Source organism: Mauremys reevesii, linkage group 7 (genome assembly GCF_016161935.1).
Source record: "Mauremys reevesii isolate NIE-2019 linkage group 7, ASM1616193v1, whole genome shotgun sequence".
In the NCBI taxonomy this organism is placed as follows: Eukaryota; Metazoa; Chordata; order Testudines; family Geoemydidae; genus Mauremys; species Mauremys reevesii.
This window is the reverse complement of record NC_052629.1, coordinates 85239351-85261243: the sequence shown is the minus strand read 5'-3', so window position 1 is coordinate 85261243 and position 21893 is coordinate 85239351. Positions and strand designations below refer to the sequence as shown.

Here is a 21893-nt window from a genome sequence, read left to right as displayed (position 1 = left end):
GAATTCTCTCAAACCGCGGGCCCCTGCGCTTTGGAGAGCCTGATGGTAATGGGGCAGGTTCTAGCCATTGAACGCCGATTTTGGGCCCGGGAAACAAGCACAGACTGGTGGGACTGCATAGTTTTGCAGGTTTGGGACGATTCCCAGTGGCTGAGAAACTTTCGCATGCTTAAGGGCACTTTCATGGAACGTTGTGACTTGCTTTCCCCTGCCCTGAAATGCCAGAATACCAAGATGAGATCAGCCCTCACAGCTGAGAAGCGAGTGGCAATAGCCCTGTGGAAGCTTGCAACGCCAGACAGCTACTGGTCAGTCGGGAATCAATTTGGAGTGGGCAAATCTACTATGGGGACTGCTGTGATGCAAGTAGCCAAAGCAATCTCTAAGCTGCTGCTACGAAAGGTAGTGACTCTGGGAAATGTGCAGGTCATAGTGGATGGCTTTGCTGCAATGGGATTCCCTAACTGTGGTGGGGCGATAGATGGAACCCATATCCCTATCTTGGCACTGGAGCACCAGGCCACAGAGTATGTAAACCGCAAGGGGTACTTTGCAATGGTGCTGCAAGCACTGGTGGATCACAAGGGACGTTTCCCCAACATCCACGTGGGATGGCCAGGAAGGGTTCATGACGCTCGCGTCTTCAGGAACACTACTCTGTTTAAACGGCTGCAGCAAAGGAATTACTTCCCAGACCAGAAAATAACAGTTGGGGATGCTGAAATGCCTGTCGTTATCCTGGGGGACCCAGCCTACCCCTTGATGCCATGGCTCATGAAGCCATACACAGGCAGCCTGGACAGTAGTCAGGAGCTGTTCAACTACAGGCTGAGCAAGTGCAGAATGGTGGTAGGATGTGCATTTGGCCGTTTAAAGGCGTGCCGGTGCACATTATTGACTCGCTCAGACCTCAGCCAAACCAATGTCCCCATTGTTATTGCTGCTTGCTGTGTGCTCCACAATCTCTGTGAGAGTAAGGGGGAGACCTTTATGGCGGGGTGGGAGGCTGAGGCAAATCACCTGGCCGCTGATTACGCGCAGCCAGACACCAGGGTGATTAGAAGAGCACACCAGGAAGCGGTGCTCATCAGAGAAGCTTTGAAAACCAGTTTCAGCACTGGCCAGGGTACGGTGTGACTGCTGTGTTTGTTTCCCCTTGATGAGCCCCCCGCCCCTTGATTGACTCATTCCCTGTAAGCAACCCACCCTCCCGCTTCGATTACAGCTTGCTTAAGGAAATAAAGTCATCATCGTTTAAAAATCATGTATTCTTTATTAATTCATTATAAAAAGAGGGAGAGAACTGACAAGGTAGCCCAGGTGTGGTTTGGGAGGAGGATAGGAGGGAAGGAAAAGGCCACTAAAAAAATTTCACAATAATGACAGCCTTTTGGTTGGGCTGTCCACTGGGGTGGAGTGGGCGGGTGCACGGAGCCTCCCCCCACGCGTTCTTACACGTCTGGGTGAGGAGGATGTGGAACATGGTGAGGGTGGTTATACAGGGGCTGCAGCGGCACTCTGTGATCCTGCTGCCTTTCCTGAAGCTCCACCAGACGCCAGAGCATGTCAGTTTGATCACACAGCAGCCCCAGCGTTGCATCATGCCTCCTCTGATCTTCCTGCCGCCACCTCTCATCTCGAGCTTCCCTCCTGTCCTCACGTTCACTGGCATCTTTCCTGTAATTTGATACCACGTCCTTCCACTCATTCAGATGAGCTCTTTCATTGTGGGTCACTTCCATGATTTCCGAGAACATTTCTTCTCTTGTCTTTTTTTTTCCGCCTCCTTATCTGAGATAGCCTTCGGGATGGAGTATGGAGGCTTGAAAAATTTACAGCTGCATGAGGGAGGGAAAAAATGGAGAGAAGTATTTAAAAAGATACATTTTACAGAACAATGCTTACACTCTTTCACGGTGAACATCACTATTCACTATAGCACATGTGATTTCACTACAAGGTCGCATTTTACATCTTAATATTGAGTGCCTGCGGCTCTGGTATTAGAGATCTCACAGACGCAGGTCCGGGCAGCAGAATTCGGCTTGCATGCGGTCATGGTAAGCCATTGTCTTTCGGCTTCTGCAGCCTTCTTCATATATCTAGCGCCCTCCTTTACCAAATAGCAAGCAAAGCCTGTTCAGTGCTGCTTCTTTCCTGTTAACATGCAGCAGCAGCAACCACTCCCCCCATCCAATTCTCTGGGATGATTGCTTTACCCCTCCCCGCACCTTGTGGCTGGTAGCAGGGAAGATCCCTGCTAGCCAAACGCGAAAAAGCTCAGCGCCAATCACCGCCCCCTCCCCCTGCTTTGCTACCTGCAAGGAAGGATTTCTTTTAAGCAACAGGCAAACAGCCCAGTAGGAATGCCCATCTCTGTCCCCTTAATTAAATTCCTGAATTTCAACCAGGTTACCATGAACGATATCACTTTCCTGAGGATAACACAGCAAGATAAAGAGCAGATGTTGCTTGAATGCCAGCAAATACCGGGACCATACGCAGCTAGGCTTTGTCATGCAATGATACCAGATTACTTGCTACATGCATGGCGTGGTCAAGTGTCCTACCATGGAGGACGGAATAAGGCTGTTGGGGAGAACGGAGTGCTGTGTGCTCTCTACAAGCTTGTCCTCCTCATCTTCCCCGTCCGCAGAATCCTCAGCCATGGTTGAGATTACCACCCCCACCTCGGAATCCACGGACAGGGGTGGGGTAGTGGTGGCGGACCCCCCCCCCAAGAATTGCATGCAGCTCAGCGTAGAAGCGGCATGTTTTCGGCCCTGCCCCGGACCTTCCGTTTGCTTCTTTGGTTTTCTGGTAGGCTTGTCTGAGCTCTTTAACTTTCACATGGCACTGTACTGAGTCCCTGGTGTGGCCTCTCTGCATCATGGCCTTGGAAATTTTTTCAAATGTTTTTTCATTTCGTCTTTTGGAACGGAGTTCTGTTAGCACGGAATCCTCTCCCCATACAGCAATCAGATCCAGTACCTCCCGTGCAGTCCATGCTGGAGCTCTTTTTCGATTCTCAGGAGACTGCATTGTTACCTGTGCTGATGAGCTCTGCGTGGTCACCTGTGCTGATGAGCTCTCCACACCGACCAAACAGGAAATGAAATTCAAAAGTTCACGGGGCTTTTCCTGTCTACCTGGCCAGTGCATCTGAGTTCAGATTGGTGTCCAGAGCAGTCACAATGGTGCACTGTGGGATACTGCCCGGAGGCCAATACCGTCGATTTGCGGCCACACTAACCCTAATCCGATATGGTAATACCGATTTCAGCGCTACTCCTCTCGTCGGGGAGGAGTACAGAAACCGGTTTAAAGAGCCCTTTATATCAATATAAAGGGCCTAGTTGTGTGGACGGGTGCAGCATTAAATCGGTTTAACACTGCTAAAATCGGTTTAAACACATAGTGTAGACCAGGCCTTAGGCAGCAATTTTATTATTAGATGTCTGGAAGTACCCGGCAGACACAAGTGTACAGTGCAAATATCTCTGTGATTATTTCAATATCTACCTGGGGGCTTCTGTCAGCACCCCCCCCTTTTCCATTCTTGTCCCCAGCCAACCCGCTGCTGTGACTTTACCATCCCCACCCCCCCCTTGAATGAGGGTTAAGGTGGGTTATAAGGGAGTGATGAGTAGGCTCCCTGCTGTACCAGCCATAGGCGCCCCAAACACCCGCTGTTCCACTCCTTTAACAAACACGCCTTTTAAATCCTTTACCAAACCATGTATCTGATAACTATATCCCCTCCCTATGGACTACCTGCACTGGACATCCACCACAAAGAGCTCCAGCAGTTAGCTTAGCTTCTTCCCTCACATACCCAGCTGGGTTCTCAGACATCTCCTAATGCCTCCTTTAATATCAGCTAAAAATGTGTCTGTGCCCAAGTCTGACAGATGAACCCCATCCTCCCTGAATACTAATGGTGCCCCATATGCTATATCAGGATTTGAAGTTACCCAACCCCTCTGTGATCCCTATGAATTTGATCACCTCCCTGTTCATATCCTCCTAGCCTTGTTAACCTGGGCACAGGGGGTGCTTCATTGCTCCCTGCCACACCCTGCATTGCAGCATGTCCAACCAAAACATTTTTACTCCTGGAAAAAATTCCAGGATCTGCCTCAAGTCCCTCTTAGCAATAAGCATTAAGGCTACCCCTTTACGCCTTCCCAAATCATTTTTCCCAAAGTGCACCACAATTATATCTCAGAGTGGTAGCCCTGTTAGACTGTATCAGCAAAAAGAACAAGGAGTACTTGTGGCACCTTAAAGACTAACAAATTTATTTGGGCATAAGCTTTCATGGGCTAAAACCCACTTCATGCGTATGATGAAGTGGGTTTTAGCCCACAAAAGCTTATGCCCAAATACATTTTTTAGTCTCTAAAGTGCCACAAGTACTCCTAGTTGTTTCACAATATCTGGTACCCACTGTCAGACCCTCAGAGTGTACACAAGGGCAGCAGCTGGTCCGATATCATGTCCCTCCTCTGCCAGCTCAGGATTGCTTCATTACTGAGTCTCAGCTGTGAACCCTCAGACAACCTGGACGCTACCTATGTGGCCAGTAAATAATGCTGTGCCCACATATCCATACCACTGTCTGTGTGGCCCGTACTCCCACATCTGCAATGAAAATATAATGTAAAATTAACAATGACTCCCCGTCTGGGATCTCACATACATTCTGTATGCTTCAAAATGCCAAAGCCCAATTGCCTGAAGAGCCCTAGCCCCCATACCCAGCTAGGCCGCTGCAGTTGCCATCTGGTCTGGGGGGAAAAGGGCAAGCCTGGTGGGAGAAGCCCCCTTATCCACTCCCTTCTCTTCTGGCCCCTAGGGGATGAGTCAGTGTCACCACACTGATCTGCTCTGCTTCTGCAACTAAGTTTGTGTGTGTCTACCTCCCTTTAAAGCAGTATACCCCTTCCCTCAGCAAGCCAGACAATGAACCACCCCCAGCTTAAGGTGTGGTGCCATCATACCCCTGGACCACCTGTTTGCCAGTTTAGGACAACAGGAGTGGTAATGAATTACAAAACTTAATTAAATTAGGCCCCAATTCAAGAAAACAAATAAGCACATTCTCAAGTCCAACCCTGTTCAGCAGAGCACTTAAGAACATGTTTTACTCTAAGCATGTATTTAAATCTCATTGACTCGAACGAGACTTAAAAGTTTTAAAAGTTTTACTGAACTGGGGTGTTACAGCTGTAAGGTTATTACTTCCTTGCATTTTATAATGGTAGGTGAACATACCGTAAATACTCTTGCATCTGACAAAGTGGGTATTCACCCATGAAAGCTCATGCTCCAATATGTCTGTTAGTCTATAAGGTGCCACAGGACTCTTTGCTGCTTATACTGTAAATAATATGCTATGAAAAGGAGAATGAGAAGAGTAGTAACTTTAGTTGCTCTGGTGAATATTTCTTTTCTCCAGGATAAAAGCATTGCATCTTCTCATCTCTCTGGCAACATAATAGTTAATAATTTTAATATTACATTTTGTACAGAACTGTTCACATTTTATAAACAAACAGCAACAAGTCTGTCTGTTGGCAGCATATGTTGTTGAGCTAATCTTTTATGGGATGTTTTTCAAGGCTTATGTTAGCCAGCAAGTTAAAGAGAGTTGAAGCACTGGATAATATTTTTTCAAAATGTTTGCTACTTTTGGAATTTTTTAAAAGAATTTATCAGCTTTTCTGCTTGTTTTTATACTTAAATTTCATATGCTATAATCAGTCTCAAGTGATTCATTGAGCATGTAATGTGAATGTTATTAACTTACCAGATTATTTGAGACACTGGGATGTGATACGTGGCACATGGAGTTCAAGCCAACTTTTCATTTACTGCAGAGCTTTTCCATATGTTTCCTGTTAGCAGCTTCATTTTTAAACCTCAAGTCTCTCCAGAAAGGAACAAAAAAAAAAAAAAGATTTTTTTAAGCCTTTCTGAACAAAACAAATGTCGAAAAATGGTATGTGCTATTATGCTTTCATTCATTTCAAGTAATCATTACTTTTATTGTCATACATTTTTTAAAGTTATAACAAGGGAAGCATTACATAACTGTATGTAACAATTGTCACACACCTATGTGTTTTCCTAATTGTGATGTGGTTTCTATTTGTATCTCTCTCTAAATACCACATTGTATTTTAATTTAAAATAAAATGTCATTCTTCAGTCTTCAGAGTGGTAGCTGTGTTAGTCTGTATCAGCAAAAACAATGAGGAGTCCTTGTGACACCTTAGAGACTAATACATTTATTTGGGTATAATCTTTCGTGGGCTAAAACCCACTTCATCAGATGCATGGAGTGAAAAATACAGAAAGCAGATATATATTACAGCACATGAAAAGATGGGAGTTGCCTTACCAAGTGGGGGATCAGTGCTAAACAGGCTAATTCAGTTAAAGTGGAAGTGACCTATTCTCAACAGTTGACAAGAAGGGGTGAGTATCAAAGGAGGAAAATTACTTTTGTAGCGCTAACGAGGCCAGTGCAATCAAGGGACGTCGCCCATTTCCAACAGTTGACAAGAAAGTGTGAGTATCAGCAGAGAGGGAAACTACTTTTTGTAGTGACCCATCCAGTCCTAGTTTTTATTCAGGCCTAATTTGATGGTGTCCAATTTGCAAATTAGTTCAAATTCTGCGGTTTGTCATTGGAGTCTGTTTTTGAAGTTTTTTTGTTGAAGAATTGCCACTTTTAAGTCTGTTATTGAATGTACAGGGAGATTGACGTGTTCTCCTACTGGTTTTTGAATGTGACAATTTTTGATGTCTGATTTGTGTCCATTTATTCTTTTGCGTAGAGACTGTCTGGTTTGGCCAATGTATATGGCAAAGAAGCGTTGCTGCCACACGATGGCATAGATCACATTGGTAGATCTGCAGGTAAACGAGCCCCTGATGATGTGGTTGGGTCCTATGATGGTGTCCCTTGAATAGATAAACTGACAGAGCTGGCAACGGGGTTTGTTGCAGGGATTGGTTCCTGGGTTAGTGTTTTTGTTGTGTGGTGTGTAGTTGCTGGTGAGTATTTGCTTCAGGTTGGGGTGCTGTCTGTAAGCGGGGACTGGCCTGTCTCCCAAGGTCTGTGAGAGTGAGGGATCGTCCTTCAGGATAGGTTGTAGATCCTTGATGATGCGCTGGAGAGGTTTTAGCTGGGGGCTGTAGGTGACAGCTAGTAGCATTCTGTTACTTTCTTTGTTGGGTCTGGCCTGTAGTAGGTGATTTCTGGGTACCCTTCTGGCTCTGTCAGTCTGTTTCTTCACTTCAGTAGGTGGGTATTGTAGTTTTAAGAATGCTTGCTAGAGATCTTATAGGTGTTTGTTTCTGTCTGAGGGATTGGAGCAAATGCGGTTGTATCTTAGAGCTTGGCTGTAGACAATGGATCGTGTGATGTGGTCTGGATGAAAGCTGGAGGCATGTAGGTAAGTATAGCGGTCAGTAGGTTTCCAGTATAGGGTGGTGTTTATGTGACCATTGCTTATTAGCACTGTAGTGTCCAGGAAGTGGATCTCTTGTGTGGACTGGTCCAGACTGAGGTTGATGGTGGGGTGGAAATTGTTGAAAACATGGTGGAATTCCTTAAGGGCCTCCTTCCAATGGGTCCAGATGAAGAAGATGTCATCAATAAAGGGCAAGTAGAGTAGGGGCGCTAGGGGACGAGAACTGAGGAAGCGTTGTTCTAAGTCAGCCATAAAAATGTTGGCATACTGTGGGGTCATGCGAGTACTCATAGCATTGCCGCTGACTTGAAGGTATAAATTATCCCCAAATCTGAAATAGTTGTGGGTGAGTACAAAGTTCAACCACCAGGTTTGCCGTGATGTTATTGGGGATACTGTTCCTGATGGCTTGTAGTCCATCTCTTCAGTTAAAACTTTTGATCAGAATTCATGCTTTTGTTACAAAAAGGGAGGTTTCTTCCTAATCATTTTTTAAAGGAAAAACTATAAGGATAACATTTGTGTAAACCATAGACAAGTTGAAAAGTGTTTAGAAACTTTGGAAAGGAAAAAAGAAGATTAGGAAAAATAAGGATAAATGGTCATGGCTCAAAACTTGTAAGTGAATACTGGATGTCGAGACGCCCACTGTTCAGTTTTAGTTTTCTGGCCCACCTTCTCTTAGACATTTAAAATAGCTTTTACTGATGCCAATGAGCCAATAGCACCCATAACTTCTGTTAAGAAAATTAAGTAAGCTACTTCGATATTGCCTCCAATCAGGTGAATTATAGGAGGGAAGGAGTCCAGCTCTCTTGCATAGTTTTTATAGTTTAAATTTAGAACAGTTGCAAAATTATTTAGTACAATATTAGGTATGTCTTTTAAGATTGAAGTGGAAGATCTGTTTAATAATTTAGTATACCAGAAGACATCACTGTTACCTGAGATTGTAATTAAATATGAAATATTCACAGACTCCTAGATTGTAGTAGGGTCAAAAATCCACTCGAATCATCAAATCTGACCTAGGTCAGACTAGATGCAAGACTATTGCTAGATAATTGCTGGTATTGTTCACAGTGAATAACATTTGTGACTAGTATTTAACTACTGAATATCAAATAATGCTGTTTTGTTTAATTCAGTAGCACATAACTGAAAAGTAATTCATCACTGTGTATATGTGTGGATGGGAGAAGTTTCTTCTTAGGATCTATGTGGCAGATCTGAACCTTTTTTTTAACCAAACATGTCTGTGGAGAATGCTTTTTAAGTGATTAGTTTAAGGGAGAATGAATATAGACAAAACAGTAGTAGTTTACAGAAGTATTTTCCAAACATCCAAAAGCTGAACAGCCTTTATGAAACCAATCTCATCCATCTTTATGAACTGTTAGAAGTCTGAACATCTTAATTATAGGTCTTCCAGTCCCCTGGGTAGTCCTTGGCGTCTGCCACGCTTTGGGAAATGTTGGTTTATATCTTAATAATATGGTGGTACTTCTACTTTTTGAGACTATGTCTATACTTACGGTTGCATGTAAAGTACATTTACTATATACTGCATGCCCCTCTAGCATGGGTATAAATAGCAGTGTAGACAATGAGGCATTGTGTAGTCAAGTAACGACACACTGAAATCTTAGGGTGTGTACCCTACATGGCTCTTGAGACTCCCAAGCAGTGCCTCCCATGTTTATGCTGCTGTTTGTAGCAGTTTAATGTCTTGCTGCTGGAGCCTTTCTCTGCTGCAGGGAAAGGCTCTGGCATGGGGAAGACAGTGGGGAAAAAGCTCTGGCAACTCCCCATTGCTGTAGCCTTTCTCCTGCACAGGGAGCTGCCTGAGCCTTTTCCCGCTTTAGAGAAAGTGTCTGGCAGCGGGAGTATAGGGGAAAGCTTCCAGCCTCCGCAGTGTGGACATAACTGGCTTTTCACTGCAGCATGTAGCTACGCATACTCTACACACCACTGCCAGTGTAGGCATGTCTTTACATGCTTTGATTAGCAGTTAAATAGTTCTGTTGATATCTAAAGTATCATCTTTGGCACAAGTTAGTTCCCATTTAAATAAATTAATGCTGCTGTTTCAGGCTCTCTGCAAACTCAGGCAGACATCTCTGTGTTGGTTACACTTCATACTTTGAAGGTTTTCTTCAGAACTAGAATAATTAGACAGTTTTTTTAATTGAAAGCTGAGACTGAAGAACAAATGAGAGAGTTGTCCTTGCCCCACTTCCACCCCAGCTAGTCTTCATCCCCTTTCTCTCATGCTTTAGGAGGCAGTGGCTTATGAAATGAAAAAGTATTTTCAAATTATCAACAAAACCATCTCTGATGGATAGGGCTCTGCCATGTAAATTTGTGAATACTTTAAGTTGGTCTGACAATTGAGTTGATGATTACTGAGTGAATATATTGATTAACCTCAGTAGGAGTCTGTCTGAAATATAGGCAGGAAGGAGAAGAATGGCCCCAGATAACCACCTATCAGCAAACACTTAAGAGTGGTTAAGGGACAATGTCAAGACTGTTAGCTTTGATTATTCTATCCTTGGTCTCCAGCCAGCCTACAAAACTAGTTAGACCAGGAATGGCTAGGACCCATAATACAGAAGGTCAAAAGATCTCTGACAGGATAAAAAGGGACCCTCTCAAGAGAGGGGTGGCAAGTGTTTGGGGGGACCAAACTGAGACAGGACCTCTCTGGGGGGGTCTGTGAAGAGGTTAGGCATGCCCAGTTTACCATCAGGCGATGGTAAATCTTTAGTTAAGATGGACATGTTTGTCATATAGGCAGTTATTTTAAAATCCATTTTTTTCTAAGACCTCTGTTCTTACTACAAAATAAATAATGCTTTTGTTTTAAGATGGATGTTCTGTCACTATACACCACTGGTCACAGACTCCTGGAGGGAAGAAATAATGTGTTCAGATCAGTTGAACCTGCGAACTTAATAATGATGGATACACCCCAGGTTGCTCTAGCCCATCTCCTTTTCTAAGAGTGGGAGAATTGTGACATTCTGCCCCAGGATAGGTAAAAAACATGAGACTTAATGCCTGAGAAAGTGTGCTGTCCTCACAAAGGGGACAGAATTGCAGCTCTCCCTGTACAAACCCGACTGAGAGATAACATGTAGAACCGAGAATATTACTTTTACTTTTGTTGTAATCACTGGCTAATTGGCTTCATTATCCTTATGTGGCATAGAGCACTGTGTTTCAAAAACCATGCAGTATTATCAGCTAAATCGTGCTTTTTTAACTTATTTCTTTAGATATAGAACTCCTGTTGCCAAAAAAGTGCTCAGGCACTGTATGTAAAATAATATAATTTAAAAACCTGTTATTTTTCCATAACGGACTGTGCCTTTAATCCTGAAGTCAAGTACTTATGAGGAACAAAGGGAGTGGCATGGCTGAAGTTGGTCTTAATTTTGAAAGGTCTTGATTTTATTTTTTTAAGCATAAATTAGTTTTAGTCATAGGAGTTTGGGTTTCAAAACGTATAGATTTACTTTGTGTTTGTTCTACCTTTTAAGATATATTTGAAATATTTAAAATATATTTGTCACTTGTATATAACACATGTGGTTTATACAAATTGAGTGTACAGTATTTCTCTGGTTGTGTAGGTTAGAATCAAGACTTTACAGTATTTTGAAATAGGTTTTTAAAAATGTGTATTGTTTTATTAAAAATGTGTAGTTACTTGATTAATAATAATACCTAGCTCTTCTATAGCATTTTACATCAATAGAACACAAAGCTCTTTACAAAGGAGGCTGATCAGTATCTGTATCCCCATTTTACTGACGGGGAAACTGGGACACAGAGGCCAAATGACTTCTCAAGGTCACCCAGCAGGCTAATGGTAGAACTGGGAATAGAATCTAGGCCTCCTAAATCCTGGTCCAGTACTCTATAATGATTACGCTAAACTGTCAAATGACCTTAAAGCCTTTAAGTGATATATACTGTTTTGACTGCTACAGTACAGTTGAGTATAGGTGTTTTTACTGCATTCACTTATTATTCTAACTCTCTACAGAAATACTACTTTACTTGATATACTGGGATTAGGCTGCCATCCTCTGGTGGAATTTTGGTAACTGTTGTGCTGTAAGGAATTGTTAAATTCAAAGAAAAAAGAGCAAAGAAAAAGATCTATTGTCCTTTTATAAGCCTGTTTTAGGAACACAGTTGTTTGTAGAAAATGTGTGCTACAAGATAAATTTTATGGAGTTTGGTGAATACGGGACTGAGGAGAACTGATTATCAGAAATATATTTAAATAAAAGTGTGGGTGGGGGAGAGATTCCTGTGTTTAAACAGATACCCTGCTGGCAGGGTCCAACAGAATAGCATCAATAAAGATAAAAAGGATGTGCATCAGGCATGCTTCGGCTTTTTCACATGCGCTTACAGCTGTGGAGCAAACAAAGGCTGGGAGTGCAGTTTCCTCCCCACTTTTCTGTATCTTTCTTCTTTGCTCTAGATGGGATTAGTCAGGAATTGGTTAGTTTCAAACATTGCTGGTTTTGTAAATTGGGTCCTGAGTAGTTCATGGGCTAGTGTATAGTAAGCTGCTAATTAGAAGTGTGATACATAAAGGCAATTTATTCCCTTGGCCCTCCAGGAATTAATATAATAATAATAATAATAATTAATAATTGCAGGTGTTTGGCACAACTGAGTTTTGGGTTTGAGATTCTTCTTATATGTGCAGAGATAAACAAATTATCATATGTAGGTTTGTAACAGAGTGGGATAAGTCTGGGTGTAATTGTGAACTCCATTTTTTTTATTGTAACCTTCATAGTGTATTGTGTCCACCATTTGGTATCATGTGCTGAACAAGCACTTAAACATATCCAATATTATTATGGTGTATTTCAATCAGCTACCATGCCCAGGAAAGGGGTTTGACATCTCGTTGAAGTAGGGCTGGGCATGTGACATATTCAAAAATAATTGGTCAATTGACTGTCACATATTGGTTAAATATTTTAAAATGTCAAAATGGTTATAGCAGTAATTTATTAGAAGAGTAACAATAGTAACAACAAAGAGTAAGACTTCATGGTCTTCAATAGGCTTTGCCTTATAGAGACTTATGCCTAATTACAAAAAACAGGTTACATAATTGAGTTATGTTAACTCAGATATACTTGAAACTTTCTACTAACAATAGGAAACAGAAATTCTGATACTAGTTCATTCAGACCTGTGTTCCATCTAGTTGAGGTACTTAAGAAAAAGTTGCAGACAAACTTGCTTAAAACAGATGTGGGATAATCTGCCCTCTACATTATGTTTCCTCCTAACCCCAGTAGTTACTTTAGTATAAAATAGAAGATTGGTTTACTCCCTGAAGTTTGAAGTTTAATATTGCTTCCACAATTTTTTAACATTAACTTTTAAAATTATGGATATTCCTGTAATCCATTTAAATGTCCATTTTCTTATTAAACTTTCTTGCTAAACTTTGGGCCTTGCAGCATCCTCTAGTAATGATTTCCACATATTAATTACGCCTTATGAGAAAAAAGTATTTCCTTTTGTGGGTTTTGAATTTCCCACCCTTTAATTTCTTTGACTGTCCCCTTGTTCTTGTGTTGTGAAACAGGGAGAAAAGAAGCCCCACATCTACCTTCTCTGTACCATTCATTATTATATGTGGGGCTGGTAGCAACACCTATTATTAAGGCTGCCTAACACATATCATTATAGGACTCTGGTTTCAGTTGCTTCTAACATTGCACAATTGTAACGGCTTGGGCTAAAATATCCCATGCTGGCTGTCTGCCTCAAGCTGATTGATTGATTGATTTTCAGCTAAAACATTCCGCTGTTTCAGAGAACAATAGGGAAAAATTCATTGTTTGCCTGTGTTAGAGTGACCTTTTATTTGAAAAGCTATAGTGGGCTTGAAATTTGGTGGGTGGGCACCCTTTTAGTCAGGGATATATTCTCTGCCTTCCCTGTAAAAAACTACTCTGATTTTTCCCAAGTGGTAAGCCTTTGAAAAATCAGAGTTAGTGCATGCTCAGCAGAGACTTCTTAGAGTTTAACTAAAATCTCTGAAGATTCTGTCTGCAGTGGACATGCTTCAGCCCAGGGCTGAGCAGGGCTTGCCCTGTATTTGCAGCTCTGGATTGCTGTGGGATGTTCAAGGGCTAGGTCTGGGAACCAGAACTGAAAGTAGGGAAACGCTCTCTTCTGTGATATGACCTTCTGCAGGACCTAGGGAGCATGGAGGAGGTAGCTGCCTGATTCATATCCAGAGGGGACAAGGGACAGGGGAAGTAGATTGGATTAAAGAGCCTGGGACTGGAAGTTGGTGTGGGGGAGGGAAAATGGGAGTTGGCATGTGGGGGAGATGGGCTGTGATCTGAGGAAGATAACGAGGGCCTATGAGTTGGGGGCGCAGTGAGACTGAGATTTGATGAGGAGCTTGGGGTTGGAAACTGGGGCTGCCTCGGCAAAGTGACAGGAACTTGGAGCAAGGGGGAGTGGTGTTGGGGAGGAGCAGAGACAGATCTGATGAAAAACCAGAGTGGAGGTGAGAACTGGGATTTGCTGGGCAAGAACACTGGGATGAGGATCCAGGGGTAAGGAAGAGAGAGAACTCTAACAGAGGCAGGTTGGAGCGGATTGGTCAGAAGAGGTCAAGCATGTGGGGAGAAGGGAATTAGGCAGAAAAGTCTATGTCAGGGATCTCAAACTGAAATCACTGTGAGGGCCACATGAGGACTAGTACATTGGTTGTATGTACTAGTACATGAGGACTAGTACATACAACAATACAAAAGTATAGTCAAAAATGAAAAAAATGAAGAGTAATATAGTATGCTATTAAAAGTCAATGTATTAACTTTTTAAAAACTGTAATGTGAAAAGTCAGTGCTAATTTTGTCAGTCTTTTCATTTTTGGCCATTTAGCTGGCAGCGTTTTGCATCAACCAGTCTTAAGGGCTGTGAAGAAAGGTTAGAAGCCTTGGTAAAATCCCTGTGTCGTTTGTATTCCTTCCGAATCTTTCCCTCACTGCTGTGCCTGGATTAAGATTTCAGCTAGGCAGTGACAATGAATATGAGATGTAATTTTGCCTTCAGACAAATCCTGCTAGGATTGTGCTATAGGAGAATGTTCAGCTATTTCAGCGTTTCTCTTCCCCCTGTTGCATTCCCAGGATGCTCTAATCCAGGGGTCTCAAACTCAAATGACCACGGGGGCCAGATGAGGACTAGTGCATTGGCCGGAGGGCCGCATCACTGACACCCCCCTCACTGCCCCTGGCCCTACTCCCACTCCACCCCTTCCATGAGGCCCCGCCCCTGCCCCATCTCTTCTCCACCTCCTCCCCTGAGTGCACGGCTCCCCGCTTCTCCCTCCCTCCCTCCTGGAAAGTGCTAAGCGCCACCAACAGCGTTGGCGGCTTGGCGGTGGGAAGCGCCTGGAGGTAGGCAGAAGAAAAAGAGTAATGTAGTATAGTATTAAAATATAGTATGCTATTAAAAGTCAATTTATTAACTTTTTTAACAGCTTCTTTAACTGTAATGTGAAAAGTCAGTGTTAATTTTGACAGTCATTTCATTTTTGGCCACTTAGCTGGCAGCGTTTTGCATCAACCAGAGCATCAATATTAGGTTTGATATCCTGAGACGAAACCAATGTCAGTATAACTTTCAAATGTTCATCAGTGAGCCTTGACCTTAACACAGATCTGTTAATCTTCATGGAAGAGAAAAACTGTTCACATATATATGTACTTCCAAACATTGCCATTATCCTTGCGGAAGCAGAGAATAACATGGGAAATGTTTCTTGTGAAACAAACCTGTAGAATTCTGGAATTTCAACATCTGTAGACTTCTGCTTCAAAATGGTGTCACACTGAAGCTCCACTAACTCCATCTGCATTTCCTCTGCAACATAGTCAATTTCAACAGCAAATGGTGTGGAAAAAAGTTGAAAATGTCGTTCAAGTACCTTGAAATCTTTAAACAGCACATCAAACTGTTTGTGTAAGTTAGAAATGATCTCTGCATATTCTTTCAAGGATTTGGGTTCAACTTTTCCTAAGGAATTTCAGAGTCGAGAAATGAACCAAATTGCCAGCAGTCAGCTGTTTCCCCCACAAAGTAAGCTTGACTTTGAATGACTTAACAGTGTCATACATCTGTGTTATCACCTATTTTCTACCCTGAAGTTTCAAATTCAGTGCATTCAGGTGATCAGTTACATCTGTTAGAAAGGTAAGGTTGCAGATAAAAGTGGATTCAGCAAGCTGTGGAACCTCCTTGTTTTTAATTTTCATGGAGGAATCAATCTCCTCTCTAAGTGCAAAAAAACACTTCAAAACATTTCCATGACTCAGCCATCTAACTTGAGTGTGATACAGAAGTTCCCCATATTCGCTGTCCCTACTTTCTAGAAAAGAAGTGAACTGTCTGTGATCCAGCCCTCGTGCACGTATAAAATTAACAGTTTTAAAAACTACATCCATAACTTCCTTCATTTGTAGACTTTTACTACACAGGGCTTCTTGGTGCAAAATACAATGTATACTGGTGAAGCTAATTCCTGATATACCTCTACCTTGAGGTTACGTGTCCCGATATAACACAAATTCGGATATAACGCGGTAAAGCAGTGCTCCGGGGGGGGGAGGGCGGGGGGCTGCGCACTCCGGTGGATCAAAGCAAGTTCAATATAACGCGGTTTCACCTATAACACGGTAAGATTTTTTGACTCCTGAGGACAGCGTTATATCGAGGTAGAGGTGTATATTGAGGCTGTTCAGTTTGGTCTTCAATAATCCAACCACACCAGCGTTTTCAGAGCACACTGATGGTGCACCGTCCGTAGCCAAAGATACAAGTTTGTTCCATGGCAGTGCAGCTTTTTCAATGCACTCTTCCAGTCCTTGAAATATGTCACGTCCCGTTGTGGTACCCTTTAGTGGCATTAAGTCTAGCAATTCTTCAGTTATATTCAAAGTGCAATCTACACCTCTAATGAACACTGCACACTGTGCGGTATCTGATACATCTGTACTCTCATCAAGAGCAATTGAAAATGCTTTGAAGTCTTTTGCCATTTGAATCAATTGTTTTTGCACATTATGAGCTAAATCCGTTATCCTGCAGGCAACTGTATTGGCAGACAAGCTTATGCCTTCAAAAACTTTCTTCATATCAGGACATAAAATTTCGCTCGCTTTCATAAGACATTCTTTTACGAATAAGCCTTCTGTAAAAGGTCGCGATGATTTAGCTATCATTTCGCTTATCACAAAACTTGCTCTTACTGAATCTTCGATAGTCTTGTTAATCCCCGAAAAGAAATTTCTTTGCTTGGCAAATCCCGCTTTAAGTTGCTGAACTTTTTCCTCTTGGATTTTTCCAGTGAATGCATCATATTTTTCACGGTGCATCGTGTCGTAGTGCCGATACATGTTATACTCCTTGGGAACAGCAATCGTTTGCTGACAAATAAGGCTTTGAATTTTATCTTTTACCTTTGTGAAAAAATATAAATTCTCCCATTTGTCTTGAAAAACTCTCTTTTCTTCTTGTTTTGACCCATATTCCAGAAACTTTTCTGATCACAAAAATTGTGCAATACAATCAGAAAAGACTGTGGGGTTAAAGTCAAAATAAGAAATTGTGCTAAGTGGAGAATGTTTAGAAGACTTTATCTAAAGACTTCTAGATAACAAAGTGAATAATCTCTTTGAATATCATCTAAGAGAAAAAAGTGAGAGGGAAAGGGCGGTTGAATTTCCTTGCAATATTGCTTGCATACAGTACCTTTCTTCATCACTTTCCACTAGAACTTCAAATAAAGAAAACACGGAACTTGGTGCTTTAGTAAAAGAAAATATAGTATTAAATTATTTTCAGTGTGTGCAGAACTGGAACAGAGAATAATACAAGGAAAGCCTAAAAAGAACTATAAGAGTTTACGTTGAGATACCTACAGAAATTATACGTATCAATATTTATAATTGTGTGCTGGGAGTATGTTGCAAAAATAATGCTTAAAAATAATAAACTGAGTGGTGAGTGATGATGTATATGTTATCAATATTCCACTCAGACAGGATAGACCAAAGCATGACAAAATAATTTGGTTTCAATCCAACCTTTTTATTAAAAGACTTACATTTCAGGGTAATCTTTAAGTTCATTTAATTTATGATGAATACGAGTAACAAATATACACTAAATAGATATATAAAATATCCATTTTATACAGTACTGTCAGTATTTCATATTTTGCATGTTATCCAACATAAGCAGTTATGTCAATTACATTTACATTATACACTGCTTATATTCAGCAATGTTGGAGAACTTTTAGATAATTAATTACTATTAATGTGGTTTATGTGATGTCAGAAATGTAAAAAATCATATTTAAAGTAAAGAACATGATTACAGTTTATATATATATGAAATGTTACTATTTTTGTGCTGCCCTACAGAGGTTTTAATAACAGCTCCTAATAAGCTTGAAGCAGATGGTAAATTTTGAATGCTGCCTTTTAGTATTCAGAGAGCATACAATTATTTTGGTAGCAAAACACTGATGGACATTTTATGGTTAAGAGTTGCAACAATAAATACTAAAAAGCTAAGAGTTTTTAAGGTCTTAATTCTAAGGTATCAAACCCAATTTCATTTAACTAAAAAGACTAAATATAATCTGGTTTAGTGACATTAGAAGAACTAGAGCAGCATCAAATTTGAATTACCATACCTTTTTAATTTCTCTTAGTCAATTTATTTTACCAGTGAAAAATCTGACACACTACATCTGATATTTTTTGTTTGCACATTTGTATGCATTCTATATACACTTTTTAAAATAAAATATTTTCAGTACTGAAAAAAGTCATGATAGAATTTTTTTTTTTTTACTTAATGCTTTTCATTGCTTCTGTATTGGAAAAAACAAAGTAAGTAGATTTAAGTAAACAATTTAAAATCTGTAATAGGAAACATCAAAGTACAGTTTCCAGTTCAGTTTCCAAGAGTCGTCCTTTCCTTGAAAATCAAGGTTTTTGCATAATTTACTCAAAAATGTAAGTTTAACATTATCAGATAAAACAAAGGACTGCTAAAGTATATTGTGTTTCTAGTTTACAATCTCTAAATTAGTGTAAATATTTTGTAAACTGGTTAAAGGGTGTAAAATTTCCCTTTTACAATAGATTTCAAGTATTGTAAAACCAGCAACATAACATGTCTATTTAAACATAGTTTTGGAATATGCAAACTTCTGTATCACTTTCAGTAATTCCCAATCTGCACGCTATTTCTGCCTAAAATACAACGGAACGTTGCAGGTTGAACTTCCCAGTATTTCACAGGGTTGTTGAATAAGCTAATGCCACTGTATAATGTCTTCTTCAAGCTTCCTCCTGTTGGACAGAAATCATTTACTCCCACTTTTGCAATATTATTAGAGTGAAGGAAGACAACCTGTAGGAATAAGAAAGAGAAAAATATGTAATAACCTCTAGTAGAGAAAGTAGGGAAAAACATACTGATGCAGTCACTGACAAAACAAAAATTATAATTTGGATTTTCTGTAGAGCAGTTGGATGTAAGACCCTATAGTATCAACAGTTGAAAGTCAAGTGGTAATAGGTCACTAGAAAGGGGATTTTTCCATCATTTTGCAAAATTTTGTCAGATTTAATTTATTATCCTGTTATCACAGTGCTTTGACTATATGCATAACATACCAATATACCTTTTCCTTTAACATGTGCATTCACTAGTATGTGTATTGTATTAACTGTAAACAGCGTAGAGACTTAGGCCAGCTCTATGCTAGAAAAAGTATAGCTATATCAGCAAACCCTCTTAATATAAACACAGCTTATAAAAAGAAATAAGTAATTCCAGTAAAACCACTTCTATGCTGGTATAACTGGATCTACACTCGGGCTTTTGCCAGTACAGTAATGTCACAAAAAACACCACCCCGCCATAGTTTCTAGTGTAGACCTGGCCTTAGGCCTAAATCTGTTTCTCACACTACCAGCCTGAGTAGCTAGCCTGGCCCTGAAGAATTTCAGAGGAGTAAGTTGAAGGTAGCCTTGCCCCCCAGGAGTGAAGTTATTTAAAACACACTACTTGAACCCAAAGGCGTTAAGTGAACTCTGTGGTGCTAGCATTCCCTAAACACATCTTCCCAAGCTCTGCGCTCTGTGCCAAGGTGTACATCAGCTGAGTAGTTTACCCACATGTACCTCTCCGTCTAAACCTCCTAGGCAGTGGAAGTACTCTGGAAATTGTACTTGCATTGGGAAACTTCATATTCATTGAGGTGAGAGCACTTTCTTTTGGCATCTCTGAAACAAAATGTTTTTTTCAGTTTGAAACATCATTTTGTTTCAAATTCCCTTTGTTTTTTAAATAAAAAACTTTAGAATGTTCAAAATGAAAATATTTCATTTTGAAATGTCAGTATAAAGGTTTTGTTTGACGCAAAATTATTTTTTCGACTTTTCAATTCACCAGAAATAACAAAAATTTTTGGTTTTGGTTCAACTTGAAACTATTTTTTTCTTGGCTTTTCAGAATTGCCAGAAAACCAAAAAATGTATTTGCATAGATCTGTATGCGCTTGTCTACGTGGTGAGTTATTCTGGAATAACAACGAGGAGTCCTTGTGGCACCTTAGGGTATGACTTCACTACCGGCCAGATCGGCGGGCAGTGATCGATCTAGCGGGGATCGATTTATCGCGTTCAGTCATCCACACAGGTTGTTCATCAGGAATAGCTATTCCACTTTAAATTTTTAAAAGTGATGTTTTTGTGCATTTTCAGTTCAATTCCAATTTCCATACAAGTGGAGCTTGATACAAATTGCAAATAAAATGAATCATCTAGTAAATAAGAAATGCTTTATTTCCAATTTTCTCACATAGCAAAAAGTAAAAAATTAATAATCTGAGTAGCAATTTAAGCAATATAATTGGTGACATAAATGTGTAGAGACATAGTATAGTCTCCTGGTTAGCAAAAAGAAGTACCAAATTTAGTGTGAAGGCTATATTTGGTTTCAAATCAACATATTTTAATTGTTGTCAATCAATTAGGTTAAACCTTTCCTCAGAAAAAGAAAAAAATGATTAAAATTGGTGATTTAAATTCCTTTGATTTAAATCAGTCTACCCTGCAAAAAACTTTAACACACAGTTAACCTTGTTCCTTTCCAGAACATTTAGTATAGTGACACTCAAAATTTTGAAAACCAGGAAATGAACAGTTATGCTGGCTAACTGATAGGTTTCAAAAATGTATTTGTAAACAGGGAATCGTCAATGAATGGGTGTGTTTTCTGGTTGGGTCCTGAAGGGATTGGTTCTTGGCTTTACTCTATTTAACATTTTTATTTTTATTAATGACCTGGAAGAAAACAAAATAATCAGTGATATAGTTGGTAAATGAAACAAAAATTGGGAGAGTGGTAAATAATGAAGAGGACAGGTCAATGATACAGAACAATCTGGATCACCTGGTAAGATGGGTGCAAGCAAACAGTATGTGTTTTGATATGGCTAAATGTAAATGTATACATCTAGGAACAAAGAATGAAGGCCATGCTAGACAATGGGGGACTCTATCCTGAGAAACAATGACTCTGGAAAAGATTTGGGGTTCATGGTAGGCAATCATCTGAACATAAGATCTTGGTGCATCTCTCTGGCCAACAGGATAATGCTGCTATTGGATGTATAAGCAGGGGAATCTTGAGTAGGTGTAGAGAGGTTATTTTACGTCTGTATTTGGCACTAATGCTACCACTGTTGAAATACTGTGTCCAGTTGTGGTGTCCTCAATTCAGGAAGGATGTTAATAAATTGAAGAGGGTTCAGAGAAGAGCCCAGGATCATGATTAAAGGATTAGAAAACATGCTTTAAAGTGATAAACTCAAGCAGCTCAATATACTTAGTAGGGTTGTCAAGCGATTAAAAAAATTTGTCACAATTAATCACATTGTTAAACAATAACAGAATACCATTTATGTAAATATTTTGGATATTTTCTACATTTTCAAATATATTGATTTCAATTACAACACAGAATACAAAGTGTACAGTGCTCACTTTATATTTATATTTGATTGCAAGTATTTGCACTGTAAAAAAACCAAAATAAATAGTATTATTCAATTCACCAAATCAAGTACTGTAGTGCAATCTCTTTATCATGAAAGTTGAACTTACAAAGATAGAATTAAGTACAAAGAAAACTGCATTAAAAAATAAAACAATATAAAATTTTAGCTCCTGCAATTCCACTCAGTCCTACTTATTGTTCAGCCAATCGCTCAGACAAACAAGTTTGTTTACATTTGCAGGAGATAATGCTGCCCGC

The 21893-nt window shown here is 40.3% G+C and overlaps 2 protein-coding genes across 3 annotated transcripts in view; one reads left to right on the top strand and one right to left on the bottom strand.

Annotated features, from left to right (window-relative positions):
* LOC120368618 (centromere protein P) overlaps nt 1-21893 on the top strand; it is a 331679-nt gene that overhangs the window by 122079 nt on the left and 187707 nt on the right. The window lies entirely within an intron of this gene.
* ASPN (asporin) overlaps nt 17742-21893 on the bottom strand; it is a 32607-nt gene continuing 28455 nt past the window's right edge. The window contains exon 8 of the mRNA XM_039480854.1: nt 17742-18980. Coding sequence (XP_039336788.1) covers nt 18789-18980 — 192 coding nt within the window. The 3' untranslated portion in view covers nt 17742-18788. The remainder of the gene's footprint in view (nt 18981-21893) is intronic.